At 51.6% G+C, this 14956-nt stretch overlaps 1 protein-coding gene and 1 long non-coding RNA gene across 22 annotated transcripts in view; one reads left to right on the top strand and one right to left on the bottom strand.

Moving 5' to 3' along the window:
• The window catches only part of KIF1A (kinesin family member 1A), a 198361-nt gene that overhangs the window by 43619 nt on the left and 139786 nt on the right, over positions 1-14956 (bottom strand). For all 21 annotated transcript variants that reach the window (XM_065557170.1, XM_065557164.1, XM_065557163.1 and 18 more), the window contains 4 exons: positions 7937-8045; positions 3293-3359; positions 3079-3163; positions 1942-2047 (listed from right to left, as the gene is read on the bottom strand). In XM_065557170.1, coding sequence (XP_065413242.1) covers positions 1942-2047; positions 3079-3163; positions 3293-3359; positions 7937-8045 — 367 coding nt within the window. The remainder of the gene's footprint in view (positions 1-1941; positions 2048-3078; positions 3164-3292; positions 3360-7936; positions 8046-14956) is intronic.
• LOC135973520 (uncharacterized) lies at positions 10641-13550 on the top strand. Its single transcript, XR_010590402.1, has 2 exons — positions 10641-10778; positions 13495-13550. It is a non-coding gene; the product is annotated as an uncharacterized LOC135973520 (long non-coding RNA).

Raw genomic sequence — 14956 nt, 5'->3', positions numbered from 1 at the left:
AAATTGATGTGGCTCCAATGAAATCAATGGTCCTGATTTATACTAGTTCAGGATCTACCCCTAATTCTTCCAGCTGTCTGTTATACTGTTTCTCAATGACCGATCCGTGGACTGGCGCCAGCTCTGAGATTTCCCTGATAAAGTTTAGGAAGGCAGCAAGCTGGTCCTTGGTATCAAAAGGTTGAGAAACGCTGCATCTATTACACTGTGTTTGTTTTTATCAATTTCTGTCTTGCTCAGGACAGGCAGGAACAAACAATCTGAGCTACCCAGAGAGGTGCTGCAGTGCCGCTGTTCTGAGTCCCTGCTCCCTCTGAACACTGCTGCTGTCACCCTCACGCAGCGTCACCTGCATGGCGTCTGACAGCACGCAGTGGAGCCTGCCCTACTGCCCTGATCCAATCCTTTCCTCAGGGTCACTCACTGCTCAGTGACTCTTCAGACGCAACTGCTTGTCACGTGACTCACGTTTCGCCTGGCCCACCCTTGCCCTTCCCCACTCCTCTCATATACTCACTCCAGCAACCTGCTGTCTTGCTCTTGCCCCCTCGGTCATCCACCCAGCTGGCGAAGGGCTCTGCTGGCCTGGGGCAGAGCGCTGGCCTGTGGGCATTGCTAGGTGAGGCAGATTATCTAAGTGAGCACACAGGCTCACAGTGGGACTCACCATTTCTCCTGCACTGAGCTTTCTGGGTTTTAAACTGTATTCCCTCAATTACACCATGTGCCCATAGGCAGGGCAGCCCTGGCAGGAGAAAGGAAGAGGAGATGTCCCCAAGGATGCAAGGAAGGAAGTTGTGAAAGGGACCAGCTCAGTTTCCTTCCTGCCATGCTCCAAGGACAGGCAGTGCAATGCTTCACGATGGCCACACACAATGCTGATGTTCCCTGTGTTGCTAGTGATGATCTCTCATCTCCTCTATGCGAATTACAAGCAAGCACTGTGACTAGTGACTGCCCCTGCTTCCTGCTGGATGTGCTCCCAATCTTCTCCTAAAACACACTATACAACCACTTCCACCCAGAATCCATCCCAGCGTGGACCCGTGACAGCTCTCCAGGCTAGACATCTTGCTGGGGCTACCCTGCGCTGCAGCAGTGACCTGGAGCTCTGCTCTGTGGTGCCAGTAGCAGTCGCTCCACAGCCACTACTGACCTACTGACTGGTTATTCATTCCCAGGTTGCTGCTAGGATTCCGAGTTCTGGTGTTTGCTGCCCCCCCTTACGACTTAGCCATAAGCATCAGCACTAGCAGAGCCCCTATAGGCATCTGACTGACACTGCAGCACACAGCTATACTGGGTCTCAGAGAAGCCTAGGTGACAGTCTCAGCATCTAAAGGGAGGTGCATACAACACTGCCTATCAGTTGAATGTAGGGCCATGGGGCCTCACCACCCTGGGTCAATGCTGCTACAACACAGGGACGGGGATGGCATCTTAAAATCCACAGGTGGGTGAAAATCCAAAGACTCCTTTGATGTTGGTGTAATATTTTGAAAATGTCACTGGGAGGTGAGGCCCCCTTTGGCACATGCCCATGGCAGCCCTGTGTGGTGCAAAGAAGACCTGCCTCAGCAGCCTCAGGTGAAAGCTGTCAGCCAGATAATGATCTTGGATGCCATCAGAGTGTGTTTTTGTGTGTGGCGGGATTTGGGGAAGCCCACCTCGAATCCTTGGGCTTCTGTGCATTCTCCACTGTTCCTGCCTTGTGGTGCAGCCATGTCGCCATCTTGCCAGTGCCCAGACGCAGCACAATCACCGCCCCTAAATGGTCCTGCAGCAGCAAGAAGGCCCTGATGGGCAAGACCTTGGGGGTGGGAGGGAGTGAAGCCCCCATAAACACAGACAGCCCTTGTCAACCTAACTGAACCAGACATTGCCTAGTGCCACAGGACAGCAGGGCAAAGTGAAGAGACGGCAAAGCCAGGCCAGACCCACCGATCATCCTGGGAGGGGTTGACATATCCAGACGACAGGATGTTCAGAGACAAGATGTTGGGGTCAATCAGAGACTCGTCCCCTTCTGGGGTGTTTCGGATCCGACCTGCCAACACATGTCAAAACACACCATTTGGAGGATGGGCAGCGGGGGGGGGGGGGGGGAGGGGGAGGGAGGAAACAGCTCAATGGGGATGGTTCACAGTTCCAAGTTGCATAGCAGAGTAAATGGTAAAGGTGAGACTCGGGGGAAGATGCTTAATGTCAGCATCATATCCTCCTTCAGCCCCTTGGGACAGGCCCCTATATCCATCCCTTCCTGCTAGAACCTAGAGACCAGACTGCCCAGGCTCATCCCCATGGGTGGGAGGGTGCATGGCTCCAGGGGGACCACTAGGAGGAGCTCTGTGTGCCTGCTACCACACCCCTCTGCAGGTCTGGCTCACTCCCTTCCACATGGCCGGCCAGCCCCACAGGCCAGTAGCCTCCAAAGGCCATGGAGAGGGGGAGGCATGTCCTTCCATCTTGTCCCCTCCCCTACCTGTACGGATATATGGATGGAGCCACTCCTGAGCTCCCCAAAGCATAGTCTGGCCTTTACATGGGCTATGCAATGTGAGGGGCTCCTTGCCCCTTCCCCTCCACTATGCCCCGGGCAGAGAGCAGGCACCGAGAGGGCCCCACTTCCCCAGATGGGGGCGCAAAGAGCTGGCAGAGGCCCCCCAGTCTAATCCAGGGTGCTGGCAAGAATAATGGGGGCACAGCCTCAGCTGGTGGCAATTTCCATTGAAGTAAATGGAACTCTGACCATTGACAGCAGCTGAGAATCCACCCCGGGACCCCTGCTGCAGCAGCAAGGGCCTAGCAGTGCAGCCTTGGCTCCTCGGTAATCAAGGAGGGGGCACCTTGCTGAGTGATGTGCTGCTGAGCATGAGTACAGGGGGTGCCAGCCGGCCCCCAGCGATCATCTGCATTATTTCCCACAACAGGCCTGACAGAGTAGGTGGAGCGGGAGCCTGGACAAAGTATGAGGGAGAAGAGATTATGGGAGAGAAGGGAATGGGAGGGAGCACACAGGCGTGAGGATGCAGAAGTGAGACGTCTGCTCAGACCCTGCCAACCAGCAACTCTGCTTACCTACAACCAGCTCTCGCACTTCTTTCCAGCGGACAAGGCTGCTGTTTTCATGCACTAACGTCACGGTGATCCTCCTCTGGATTCCCTGTCAGCACCACGCCAAAGAGAAAAGGGCAGTGGTTAAAACCAACACCCCAACACCCAGTTGTTATGGGGATTAGGAAGATGGGCCAGTGGAGTGGCACAGGGACAAGGAGCAGGGCAAGGTCCATACCTGGTGGAGCAGGAAGGTTCCGAGGCACGGCATCCCTCCACGGTGATCAACGACGGCAGGAATGTAACTGAAAAAGGGAAGATCAGTGAGATGTGATCTGAGATGGAGATGCTCCTCCCCATGTCAGGGCCTGGACGATCTCACCCCGCCACTCCAGGGTCTGGGGGGATCTCACACACGCACCCCACAAGTCCCTGGGGATCTCACACATGCTCCCCCCAGGGCCCAGGGGATCTCACAAATGCATCCCCCTGGGTCCAGGAGATCTCACACACCAATCCCCCAGGGCCCAGGGGATCTCACCCATGTAACCCCCAGGGCCAGGGGGATCTCGCATTCGCATCCTCCGAGGGCCCGGGGGAACTCACACTCGCATCCCCTGAGATCCTGAGGGATCTGACACACACACCCACAGATCCCAGGGGATCTCACACATGTCCCATTCAGAGCCCAGGGGATCTCACACTCGCAGCCCCCATTGCCTGGGGACCTCACACAAGCACACCCCAGGGCCAGGGGGATCTCACCCATGCACTTCCCAAAGCCCAGGGGATCTCACACTTGTATACCAGAGAGCCCGGGGGATCTCACACATGCACCCCAGAGGTCCTGTGGGATCTCACACATGCACCCCCAAGACCCGGGGGATCATACACTCACTCCCTAGGGCCCTGGGGATCTCAAATATCCACCCCCAAGGGCCAGGGATCTCACACAAGCACCCCCAATCACTGGGGGATCTCACACAGATACCCAACAGGTACCGGGGGATCTCACATACGGACACCCCCAAGGCTCAGGGGATCTCACCCCACTCATCCCCCAGCATAAGTGATGACTTCCTCTGTTCCCGGTGGGTGCTCGACCCCCACCAGATCCCTGGCTCCGCCCCTACACCGCCCTCACCCCACCCCCATTCCACCCCCTTACCTCAAGTCCCCTCCCCTGCCCCGCCGCTTCTCCGCCTCCTCCCGAGCATGCCGTGTCCCCGCTCCTCCACCTCAGTCCCAGAAAGGCGTAAGCAACGCCAAACAGCTGTTACGCAGCAGTGCAGCAGGAACTGCTGGGAGGGAGGGAGGGAGGGAGGGTGAGGAGCAGGGATGTGGCGCGTTCGGGGGGGGGGGGAGGAAGAGTGGGGAGCTTGGCTGCCGGTGGGTGCAGCGCACCCACTAATTTTTCCCTGTGGGTGCTCCAGCCCCAGAGCACCCACAGAGTCGGCGCCTATGCCCCACAGGGCCCGGGGGATCTCACATACGCATCCTCCCAGGGTCTGGGGGATCTGACAGACGTACCCCCCAGGACCCGGGAGATCTGACACATGCACCCCCCAGGGCCTGGGGAATTTGACACAGGCACCCTCCAGGACCTTAGGGATCGGACACATGCACCCCATAGCTCCTGGGGGATCTCACACATGCACCCCCCACAGTACGGGGGAACTCACACACGGACCCCCCAAAGTCCAGAGGATCTCAGACACTTGCACCCCGAAGTCCTGGGGAATCACACACACGGACCCCCAGGGTCTTGGGGACCTGACAAATGCACCGCACAGGGCCTGGGGGATCTCACACACGCAACCGATAGGTCCTGGGGATCTGACACACATATCCTCCCAGGGCCTGGGGGATCTGACACATGCATCCCATAGGGCCCAGGGGATCTCACACATGCACCCTCCAGGGTTCGGGGGATCTCACCTACATGCCCAACAGGTCTTGGGGGATCTCACCCATGCACCTCCCACGGCCGGAGGGATCTCACACTCGCATCCCCCAGGGTCTGGGGGATCTCACCCATTCACCCCCCCAGGGCCTGGGGGATCTCATTCACGCATCCCGCAGGGCCTGGGGGATCTCACACACGCACCCCCAAAGCCCGGGGGATCTCAGACATTTGCACCCCATAGTCCTGGGGGATCTGACACATGCACCCCACAGGGTCTGGGGGATCTCACACACACACTCCACAGGTCCTGGGGGATCTCACACATGCATCCCGCAAGGGTCCGGAGGATCAGACTCATGCCCTCCCCAGGGCTCGGGGGATCTCACACATGCACACCTAAGGGCCCAGGGGATCTCATACACATATCCCCAGAACCTGGGGGATCTTACACTCGCACCCCCCAGGGTTTGGGGGGATCTCACGCACCCCACATGGCCCAGGTGATCTCACACAAGCACCCCTCAAGGCCTGGGGGATCTGACACATGAAACCCGCAGAGCTTGGGGGATCTGACACACGAACCCCCCAGGGCCCGGGGGATCTCACCCCCCCCAAGGCCTGGGGGATCTCACAAACACATCCCCAGTGTCTGGGGGAATCTGACAAATGCACCCCCAGGGCCTGGGGGATGTCACACACACACCCCTCAGGGCCTGTGGGATCTGATATATGCACCCCCAGGGCCCAGGGAATTTGACACAGGCACCCCCCAAGACCTGTGGGATCTCACACATGCACCTCCTAGGGCCCGGGGGATCTCACCCACCCACCTTCCAGGGCCAGGGGGAACTCCCACAAGCACCCCACAGAGTCCGACGGATCTCACACAAGCAACGCACCCCCCACGGCCTGGGGAAATCTCAGACCCGCACCCCAGAGGTCCCAGGGTATCTCACACATGCCCTCCCCAAGGCCTGGGGGATTTCACACATGCACCCCCCAGGACAAGAGGGCTCTCACACACGCACTCCCCAGGGCACAAGCTCTCACACATGTGCACATCACAGGACCCTAGGGCACGCACACACACACACACACGCACGCAGGCACGCACGCACACACACACCCTCTTGTGATTCCCATTTGTGTTGCCAGTGCCATGCATGGAGGGTCCTGATGATTGGACGAGATTTGGGCTCAGCCCTTCAGCTGGCAAAAGGGCATTCCAATGTCCTGAGCCCAGCCCAGCACACCGGAGACGAGACACAGGCGGGACAGGCCCAGACTCCATAGGGGCCATGCCTAGGAGCGAACAGACTTTCTCCCAGAAGCAGCAGCAGGTGACTGGATGTCTCTGATCATCAGTGGAGCCCTTAGAGCATCCCAGACTCAGAGGTGCTTGAATCCTTTATTGGCTGAGTTTTGCCTGTTGGTCCTGGCTGGGAATTACCCACAACCAGACTGTGATTTTAGACATTTATTTGTTATGCCCAATTGCCCAACCAATACTTTGTGCCAACATTTTTTTAAACCCATGGTTTGGTTTTCCAATGGATCCCTGTGAGAATTCCCTTTGGCGCCATGTGACTGCTCCCCCAAATCCCATGGTGTTGTGTCTGCCTCCTGCGTGGGTCACCTAAAAGCAGACACATTTGCAAATTATCGATGAACCACCATCACCGAATCTCTTGTGTGAATCCCCAAAAGAGGCGGCTGTGGGAGCAGGGCAGATGTGCGACGTCTTCACTATTGGTGTGACACCAAACAGACGGGGCATAAAAAACTCCTTCAAATGAGAACCCTAGGCTGGAGGTGAGAGTCTAGACAAGCCATTGCAAGCACTAGCCCAAGGAACTGTGGTTGGTTTGCAACTGCTTTTTTGCTGCATTTGTCCCACGCTCCCCAGCTGCATGCTAGCGCCACTCCCATGTCCCTCATTTGTTTACTTGTGGCAGGCTATTTTTATTGCATCACTTATTGCCCCAACTCCCAACATCTTGTCCATCTTTCACCAGCAAATCCCACCTGGAATGCATAGGAAGGCCCATGCTCCTTCCGCTGTGGCAGTTCTGAAGACCCCTGTAAGATCCCTTAGCTGCACATAGGCTCATTAATGAGTGTGCTTTGCAAAGATTCTCCCCAGGCTCTTCCTACAGCTACCAAGCAATTCAAAGGCTGCTGTTGATAGTGCAGGGCCCCCTACATGTGCCCTGTACCTGGCACTGGGGCAGCTGCTCCCACATACAGTAGACCTTTCATCTGGCAGAGCTATAATTAAATCAACAGCTGTGGCTGGCTGCTGGGGTGGGAAGGTAATTGTATTACTGTCTGATTTCTTCTTCTCATTGTTCTGCATGAGGCAGCTACATCAGCACAATTCTCATAGCTCTTTGGACCACACTGTGCTTTGGGGAGAAACTTGTTCCATTTTGCAAGGGACATCTCAAAAAGTGACACTGTGGTTTGGCATAGAATCATAGGCCTGGAAGGGACCTCAAGAGGTCATCTAGTCCAGTCCCCTGCACTCATGGGAGGACTAAGTATTATCTAGACCAGGGGTAGGCAACCTATGGCACGCGTGCCGAAGACGGCACACAAGCTGATTTTCAGCAGCACTCACACTGCCTGGGTCCTGGCCACCGGTCCAGGGGGCTCTGCATTTTAATTTAATTTTAAATGAAGCTTCTTAAACATCTTGAAAACCTTATTTACTTACATACAACAATAGTTTAGTTATATATTATAGACTTATAGAAAGAGACCTTCTAAAAACTTTAAAATGTATTACTGGCACGCAAAATCTTAAATTAGAGTGAATAAATGAAGACTCGGCACACCACTTCTGAAAGGTTGCCGATCCCTGATCTAGACCTTCCCTGACAGGTGAGCTCCCCAGGGTAGGATTCCCCCTACAGCTCCCCCGACAGTAGGACACTCTGGTTCCCTGGTCAGCCCTCAGCAGGGGATGGTACTTACTCGCCATTGGCCTCCAGCTCGCAGATCTCAAAGAAGACCATCAGATCGTATTTGCACTGGCAGGGCCCGGCGCTGGGGCGCGCCAGGGTGCTCAGCTTCGTCGCTGGCACTACGGCGGGCAGAAAATAAGACTTACAAAGAGGAAAGGAGAAGCTGCTGAAGTGTGAGCTGGACTTACTGCACCACTCAGGAGATGTGTGTCAGTCAGAGCCAGGACCACTGGCAGTGACTGTCTAGGAGAACAGCTAGCCGAGATCTAGCCCCAGCTGGAGATGACCTCTGACCCAGTGCACCCAGTCAGATTCTGTGAACCCATACTCCTGTCCGTAGTCCCACTGAAGCCAGCTGGCCGATGTAGGGAGCAAGGGTACGAAGGATCAGGCCCACACAACGTATACGAGAGACGAGACACACACAGAAGAAGTGACTGCTGCTTTTGCTAAGCTCTGGCTGAGCATCGCCCTCTGAAAGGCCAGCCTCCTCAGGCCCTTCCAGCCCGAGGCCTGACCCCAAATCACAGAACAATGAAGCACGACACACGGAGGCAACAGCAAACCAAGACTCTAGGCTGAGAGGAAAACCACTGGGACTCGGGTGTCAGATGCTAAAATATTTGGTGCCCGATGTGCTAGCCGGCTCGCTTCTGGATGCGCTCTCTGGGCACGCTCTCTCTGCTATTAGCTCAGCCACCTCGTTCCTTCTGCGAGAGAGGGCGGAGTCCAGCCTGTTGTCGTTTACCCCCCCCCCCCCCGCCTGTAATGAACTGTGCTGAAATGAAAAATGCAAGTAGCCTCAGAAAGGTGTGTATTGCTTTGGGAACAGGCATGGCAATGCCATTCAGTACTGAGCTCTGTGGGTGTCCCCCAGGCATTACATGGACACATTCCCCAGGGGAGGTGTGGAAGCAGAGAAAGAACTGACAGGAAGGGGATGCAATACATGACAGTTCGTTAGCAAGAGTCAGGCTAACTGTAACCCTAATAACTTGAGATTTGTAGAAGCGAGGAATGTGTGAGGCGAGTGGGAAAGAACTGTGTGAGAAGTTGTTGCGACCTTGTGTAGATAATATGGAATGTAGACTAAGAGTCTACATTAGTGAGCAAAACAAGATATCAGAATGACCTATGTATAAACAAAATGCAACTGTTGCTCATTATTGTCTGTAACAAAAGGTATAAATGCTTGCTGTAATTGTTTACCTGTTGAGAGACCTGCTTAGCTCTTTCCCTCTGCGCAATTGTGAGAGTTAATAAAGCATCTGACTTGCTGTACCTAAACAAATAGTGAGAACTCTGTTTTTCTCCGATAATTTGGGGGCTCGTCCGGGATGGCAACGCCCGCAGAGGCACCGGCAACTGCTACGGATCGTTCCCCTTCGAACCCCATGGCGCCACAATAGAGGTAGGAGACCTTTTGAAATCTCTATTGGGGTGTCGGAGGAGGACTGTCCGTGGAGCCGTCTGTCCCTGTTGGGCTCACGCCATCCGAACTTATTGACTGTGCAGCAAGGTCAGATGCTGAGCGGCTTAGGGGAATTGTTGCCGCCCCCTGTATGCATATGCGAGGTGCATAGGGTTTGCACCTGTGTTGAGGGGTTGTTACCGCCTCAGGAGGGGTTTTTACCGCCTCGAGTGATGCATCGAGGTACTTGGGAATAGTACCTGGAGGTACTTGGGAATAGTACCTGGAATAAGGCCTTGGTGTGTGTGTGTGTGTGTGTGTGTGTACACCAGTGTGAATTGAGTGTTACCGGAAGACGCCCAGAGTACTCTGCGAAGTCTTTTGGCTCGTGACCAGAACTACTCTAACGCAAGCCCGGTAACTAGAGGATCTTTTAGGCGATCCGACCCACGGTGGGCTAACTCGGCCTGGCATCGTCCGGCGAGGAGGCTACCTGGGTCTAGGAGTGTGTGAACCCATCTTCCCTCCCCCTTTTCCTCTCTGTGTGAGCCACTGACAGTCTGATCATCTCACTGGATGCAACAGAGTAAGCGGCGCCGTCTCTCTGAGACTAGCCGACGCTCTTTGCTGAAGGGAGGTGTAGGAGGGTCGTGGCCATCCTCGTTTGTCTCTCCTGTGTGAATACCCTGTAGGGAGAGATCCTTAGTTTATGTGCCGCTAGCGCGGACAGGGCATCCTCCTCCCTGTGTGTGTGATTGGAAAATGGGTGGGGGACAGTCTAAGGATTCCCTCTCACCCACTAAGGGTACCCCAGCTTATTTCATGTACGTACATTATGGTACTGAAACCTGCAGGTATTTAGAGAATTAGAATCATTACACGCGTGAAAATTCATCTAAACAATGCCCACTAGAAGGTACCTTCGATTTAGATAAGATCATACATCTCAGAGGAGCTTTTAATCACAAAAAAGCCTCTGACACACAATGGGAGCAATTTGTCTATTGAGGAAAGGAACGGGTTAATTTGAAATTCAGCTTGGTCCAGAGATAAAGAGAAAGTTAATCTGTGTTCAAGGTCAAGAATCAATGCAGACCAGGCTAAGTACAAAGAAAAACTGCTTTCGGCCCCAGCTGACTGTGAAAAAATATAGACATAGTCAAACCAAAGGCAATACAAGTTACAGTGCTGAGATTACATTTGCAAAGCTTAACTGTCCAGTGAGATCCAACAGTCTGCCTTTGCGACCCTGGAGCCGGCGTGGTTTGGGGACGCTGAAGAAGCCACAGGCAGCCGGCCTGGACTGGAATCACTGAAAAGACGCCCCAGGAGACCTCAGGGTGTAAAAGAACTGCCCTCCCAAGAGAGGAAGCAAGTTGGAGATTGCACAGCACCTTCTCTGAACGTTATACACAGACGTGGCCAGTCTGGACGTACGTGTGTGAGTATGAAAATGTGCCTACTCTCAGCCGCAGTAAGTCTGAGAACCGGAGAGGGATTTAGCATTCCTCTTTCCACCCCAGGTGGATCTACCCCAGTCGTAGCAGGACTGGGCAATAGAGAAGTTGGAGAAAAGGGAAGAGTTGTGTACTTGATAACTAGAATTGAGCAATTAAGAGCATAGATCATGAACCAGGCAGCAACTCAAACCTACGCCCAGGGCAAGTTGCAAGCCTTGAGACAGGACTTCCAGGCAGAAAAGGAAGCACTGGCTAAGCAAGTACCGGTCCTTCAGGGACTTGTCAGAATTTAACCATTTGTGTTTGCATATGCTGTAAGAGCAGTGTGTTTGCCACAAGAGAAAATTGAATAGTTAAATGCCAATGGGCCATGTGTTTTGCCCAAGTGGCAAGCCTCACGAGGGAGGACTCGGGTAGCCTTGTGAGTAAGAATGTTTAAGAGAAGAGACCAGGAAGGGTGGGGGCTAGTTGAGAAGCCCACCCTCCTATCTAAATTGGTAGTGAAAAAGCTGGTGCCCATGGAAGGGACGGTTCAGCGAGAAAAGCAGGATCGGGCCCAAGCGGGCAGGCAATAGACAGAGAGATTGGAGAACAGGTTGGAAACTTTGAGGGCATAGTGGAAGGAAAGGAGTAAGTAATTATAAGCATGGGGATTTCAAATCCCCAGGATAATAATTGAAATGGTAAAATGTGTGTAAGACAGAGTCTTTGTACCAAGGTGCAAGGCTCTCCTTTCTTCTGCAGAATAAAGCAACTCTTCCTTATCCCTGTCTGGCTGTTATTGGCTCTCAGCTAGGTGGACCCGATATTTTGGTGACAGTTAATGGCGACTCCGGTTAATGAATTTCTGTCTTATACATTTAGGTGTTAGGTGTGTGGATGGAACTGAGCCTCTCATTCGTAATTCCTCAGAGTGGAAGCCATCGCGTGCGATGAAGCTCTGAGGTTGAATTGGGATCCTTCTGTCCCGTCCCCTCTAGCGGTCAGTATTAGTAGAAATTCCTGTAATAGGATCCTATTAGGCCATAATTCCCTCTGTTCTCTGTGTAATTCTCTGTTAGAGTATCAGCAGGCAGATGGGTGGGTCTCTGGTAAAACCCTCTAAGGATAGCCCTTTGAATTATATGTTAAGTAAATGGCCTTTACCCGGTGTTCAGGAAAGAATAAAGATTTGAATTTGTTTTTGGGTAACAAAATAGCAGATAAAAGATCTGGTAAAAAGAGAGAGAAGGACAGTGCCCCTGGCTCTATGTGGTCGAGCTGTCACTTTACTAGGGGTGCATGGAGATTTTGTAAGCACAAAAGAAACAGTTACACCTTGTGTAGAAATTGATGTGGCTAGTGTTGTGGAAATTGAATTGTGGAGAGGATGTGCATTTTCCCCAGAACATGTGCAGTGTATATTGTAGCAGAGGTAAAAGAAATGCAAACCTACCAATATAGGTTGTGTAGTCTCTTTCAGATCACTGGGTGTTTGAAAGCAGGAGTTAGAAGTAAAAGGCAATCAAAAGTCTGGGAAAGTTAATTGTGACTTCTTAAGTAAGAATCTTTAAGCTGTGGATAGCTTTGGATCTGGAAGCAAGCCAGAAAGCATCTGTATTAATGCAATTTTCTAACTAATAAGGTAGAAGCCACTGAAACCTGGGCTGCCTATGAAACAAATACAAGGAAATATGGGGTAATTCCTCTGTTTTGTCTAAAATCAACACGACTATGTGTATATAAAGGAAATATTTTAAGCAATGACTGACTACCTAGAAGGGGTAGACCTCTGTTCTTTTGTCTTTCAGATCATCAGAGAAAACAGATGCCAGCTGAACAGCATTCAATGTACCATGCATTTACTGGTACAATAGGAATTATTTTTGTGTTCTTTGTCCTGTCTTGTGGTGTTTGTCTTGTGGCCAGAATTGTTGGGTTTAATATTTTCATAAGACAGTCTAGTTCAAAATTAAATAGAAGGGTTAAATCAAAAAGCAGATACTTGTTTTATTCAACTTGGAATACAAAAAGTGTTTAGATAAATCAGGAAAATGTGATATACTAAAGTCTAATACAGTTGCTTAAGTAAGAAAAAGAAACTTCATTGGCCAGATTTTTTTTAATTGAAAAAATTGTTGTTAAAATTTGCATACCAACAGTCTTTGGAAGCAAGGACATGGAAGGTTAACCCACTCCCCATATTTCCCATGGGATCCTTCTGGCTACCTCAGATTTCTAGCCAGAGGGCTGGGGAGGGAGGAAAGCTATTGGACACCTGAGGTTGTACCGAGTGGACTCCTCAAAAGTGGGTGTGCTTGTCCTGGTTTGTTGGACCAAAGCTCTGTAATAAAGTTATTTTACTGGAAGGGTGTACATGGCATACATTGAATAATAAGACTAATGTACTGTATAATGGCAATGTGTATGTGTTCATTGTTGGGAAAAGGTGTATAAGTGAAGAGTAGAAGTTTCCTTCGTAGGTTAAAAGAAGCCAAGAAGGGGAGAAGGAAAAAGAACAGAATGAGTTAACTGAGGAAAAAATAGCTAGCAAGCTCAGTCCAAAGATAAGACGCTGGCACCATCCAAGGATACTACCCACAGCTAAGACTTGGCTGACAGCCAAGAAAAGGGGGGCCTGAATGTGCCCAAGCAACTATGAGATCTGCAAAACACTGCCAGGCATTAATGAAATGTGTTAGGTTTCTTTTCTCACAGATAAAAGAAGTGCTACCCAAAGACCCTAGCAGCCCTGCCATTCATTGAAACAAGGAGACTGAGTCTACGTAAAGTCCATCAACGAAAGACTGCTTTGGCTCCACACTGGAAAGGCCCTTTCCAAGTCCTGTTAACCACCACCACCACTGTGAAGTGCCAAGGACTACCTGCCTGGACCCATGCTTCTCACTGTAAAAAGACCCCTCCACCTCGGGAGGACTCTCCGACTGATGATAAGCCTATTTCTCCTTCTAGCTCTGCTGTGTCTTCTGGACAGCAGGAAAAAGAAAGAAAGAAAAAAAAAGACAAGGTGAAGTGCTAGTAACCTCTCCCTTGTCCACTGACAGATCTACTGTGCCTCTGGATTTTTCTAGAAGAAGCAAAACCATTACAGGGTGATGTGCTAGTAACCTCTCCCCTGTATGATGCTAAACCACACTGTTTCAGGAAAAGAGAAGAAGGAACACTTGCTTCATTGAAACCACAAAGTCCAGGGATTCCTGACTACAAGAGACATTAAGAACTGACCCTGGTGAAGAAACAAAGAATTATACACTGGCAGGAAGAAACTTGTGGGACCCATGCTTGGGAATGTGGTATAGTACTACACCAAAAAGAAATGTATTAGGATATCAATGAACTGTGATTAACACTACACTAGGGACTGTTAAATTTTCATTACCCTTATCCAGTTTCCAGATTACCTCTACATACCCAAATTGTTCACAGGGGGCTGCCATTATATTAGCACAACAGAGGGCTTGGGTTATTTCCTCTAGAAAGAAAAGTGACTTGACTGGATCCCGTGGGATGGGGCCAATAGTGCAGCAGCGGTGTGGAATATTTTTAAGAACCAAGAACATGATGAGAAATTGGGGCAACTAAAGAAGGCCATTGGCCTTGTTTCTGGAGCACAACTAACCCAGGTACAGGCTGGAGTTGGTGAGTTACATGTTATTTCTGCCCTTAGTTCAATGACCCAGAAGTTGCTGACAGAGATGGTATTGAATATCACTGAGGCTGGGAAGGCATTGCAGTGGGATCTAGCATGTTCAGAAGTCAGGATTTCCTGAATGACCAGCTAATGGCCATTTGGAATGATCTAGAGCATCAGGCTTGGCCCACTGCCCTTACAGACACATCAGGAGTACCATCTGATCTGTGGCCATGGAGACATACATTTTAATAAGTGTGGACATTCTCAGTGCTCCTTCCAAGCATATGGACCGGTTGGGGGGGGTGTGGGCTCCCACATACCGAATCCTGCCGGGTCCATGGGGAGGATGCATGTGGGATTGGGTAATTCACCGAGACATGTGGGAAATTAGACCTCCTGGTATGCCCAATCGATTTTTAGTCAGTGCTCCTGGGATTACATCTGACATTTGGATGGGGTTAGGGAGTCAATGGACATTTTGGCCGTTACAACCCCCACAGCTTCAGTGTATCTGTAAACTGAAGC

Source organism: Chrysemys picta, chromosome 9 (assembly GCF_011386835.1).
Source record: "Chrysemys picta bellii isolate R12L10 chromosome 9, ASM1138683v2, whole genome shotgun sequence".
In the NCBI taxonomy this organism is placed as follows: Eukaryota; Metazoa; Chordata; order Testudines; family Emydidae; genus Chrysemys; species Chrysemys picta.
Note: the sequence above shows the minus strand (reverse complement) of the source record. Positions and strands in the feature narration are given on the sequence as shown.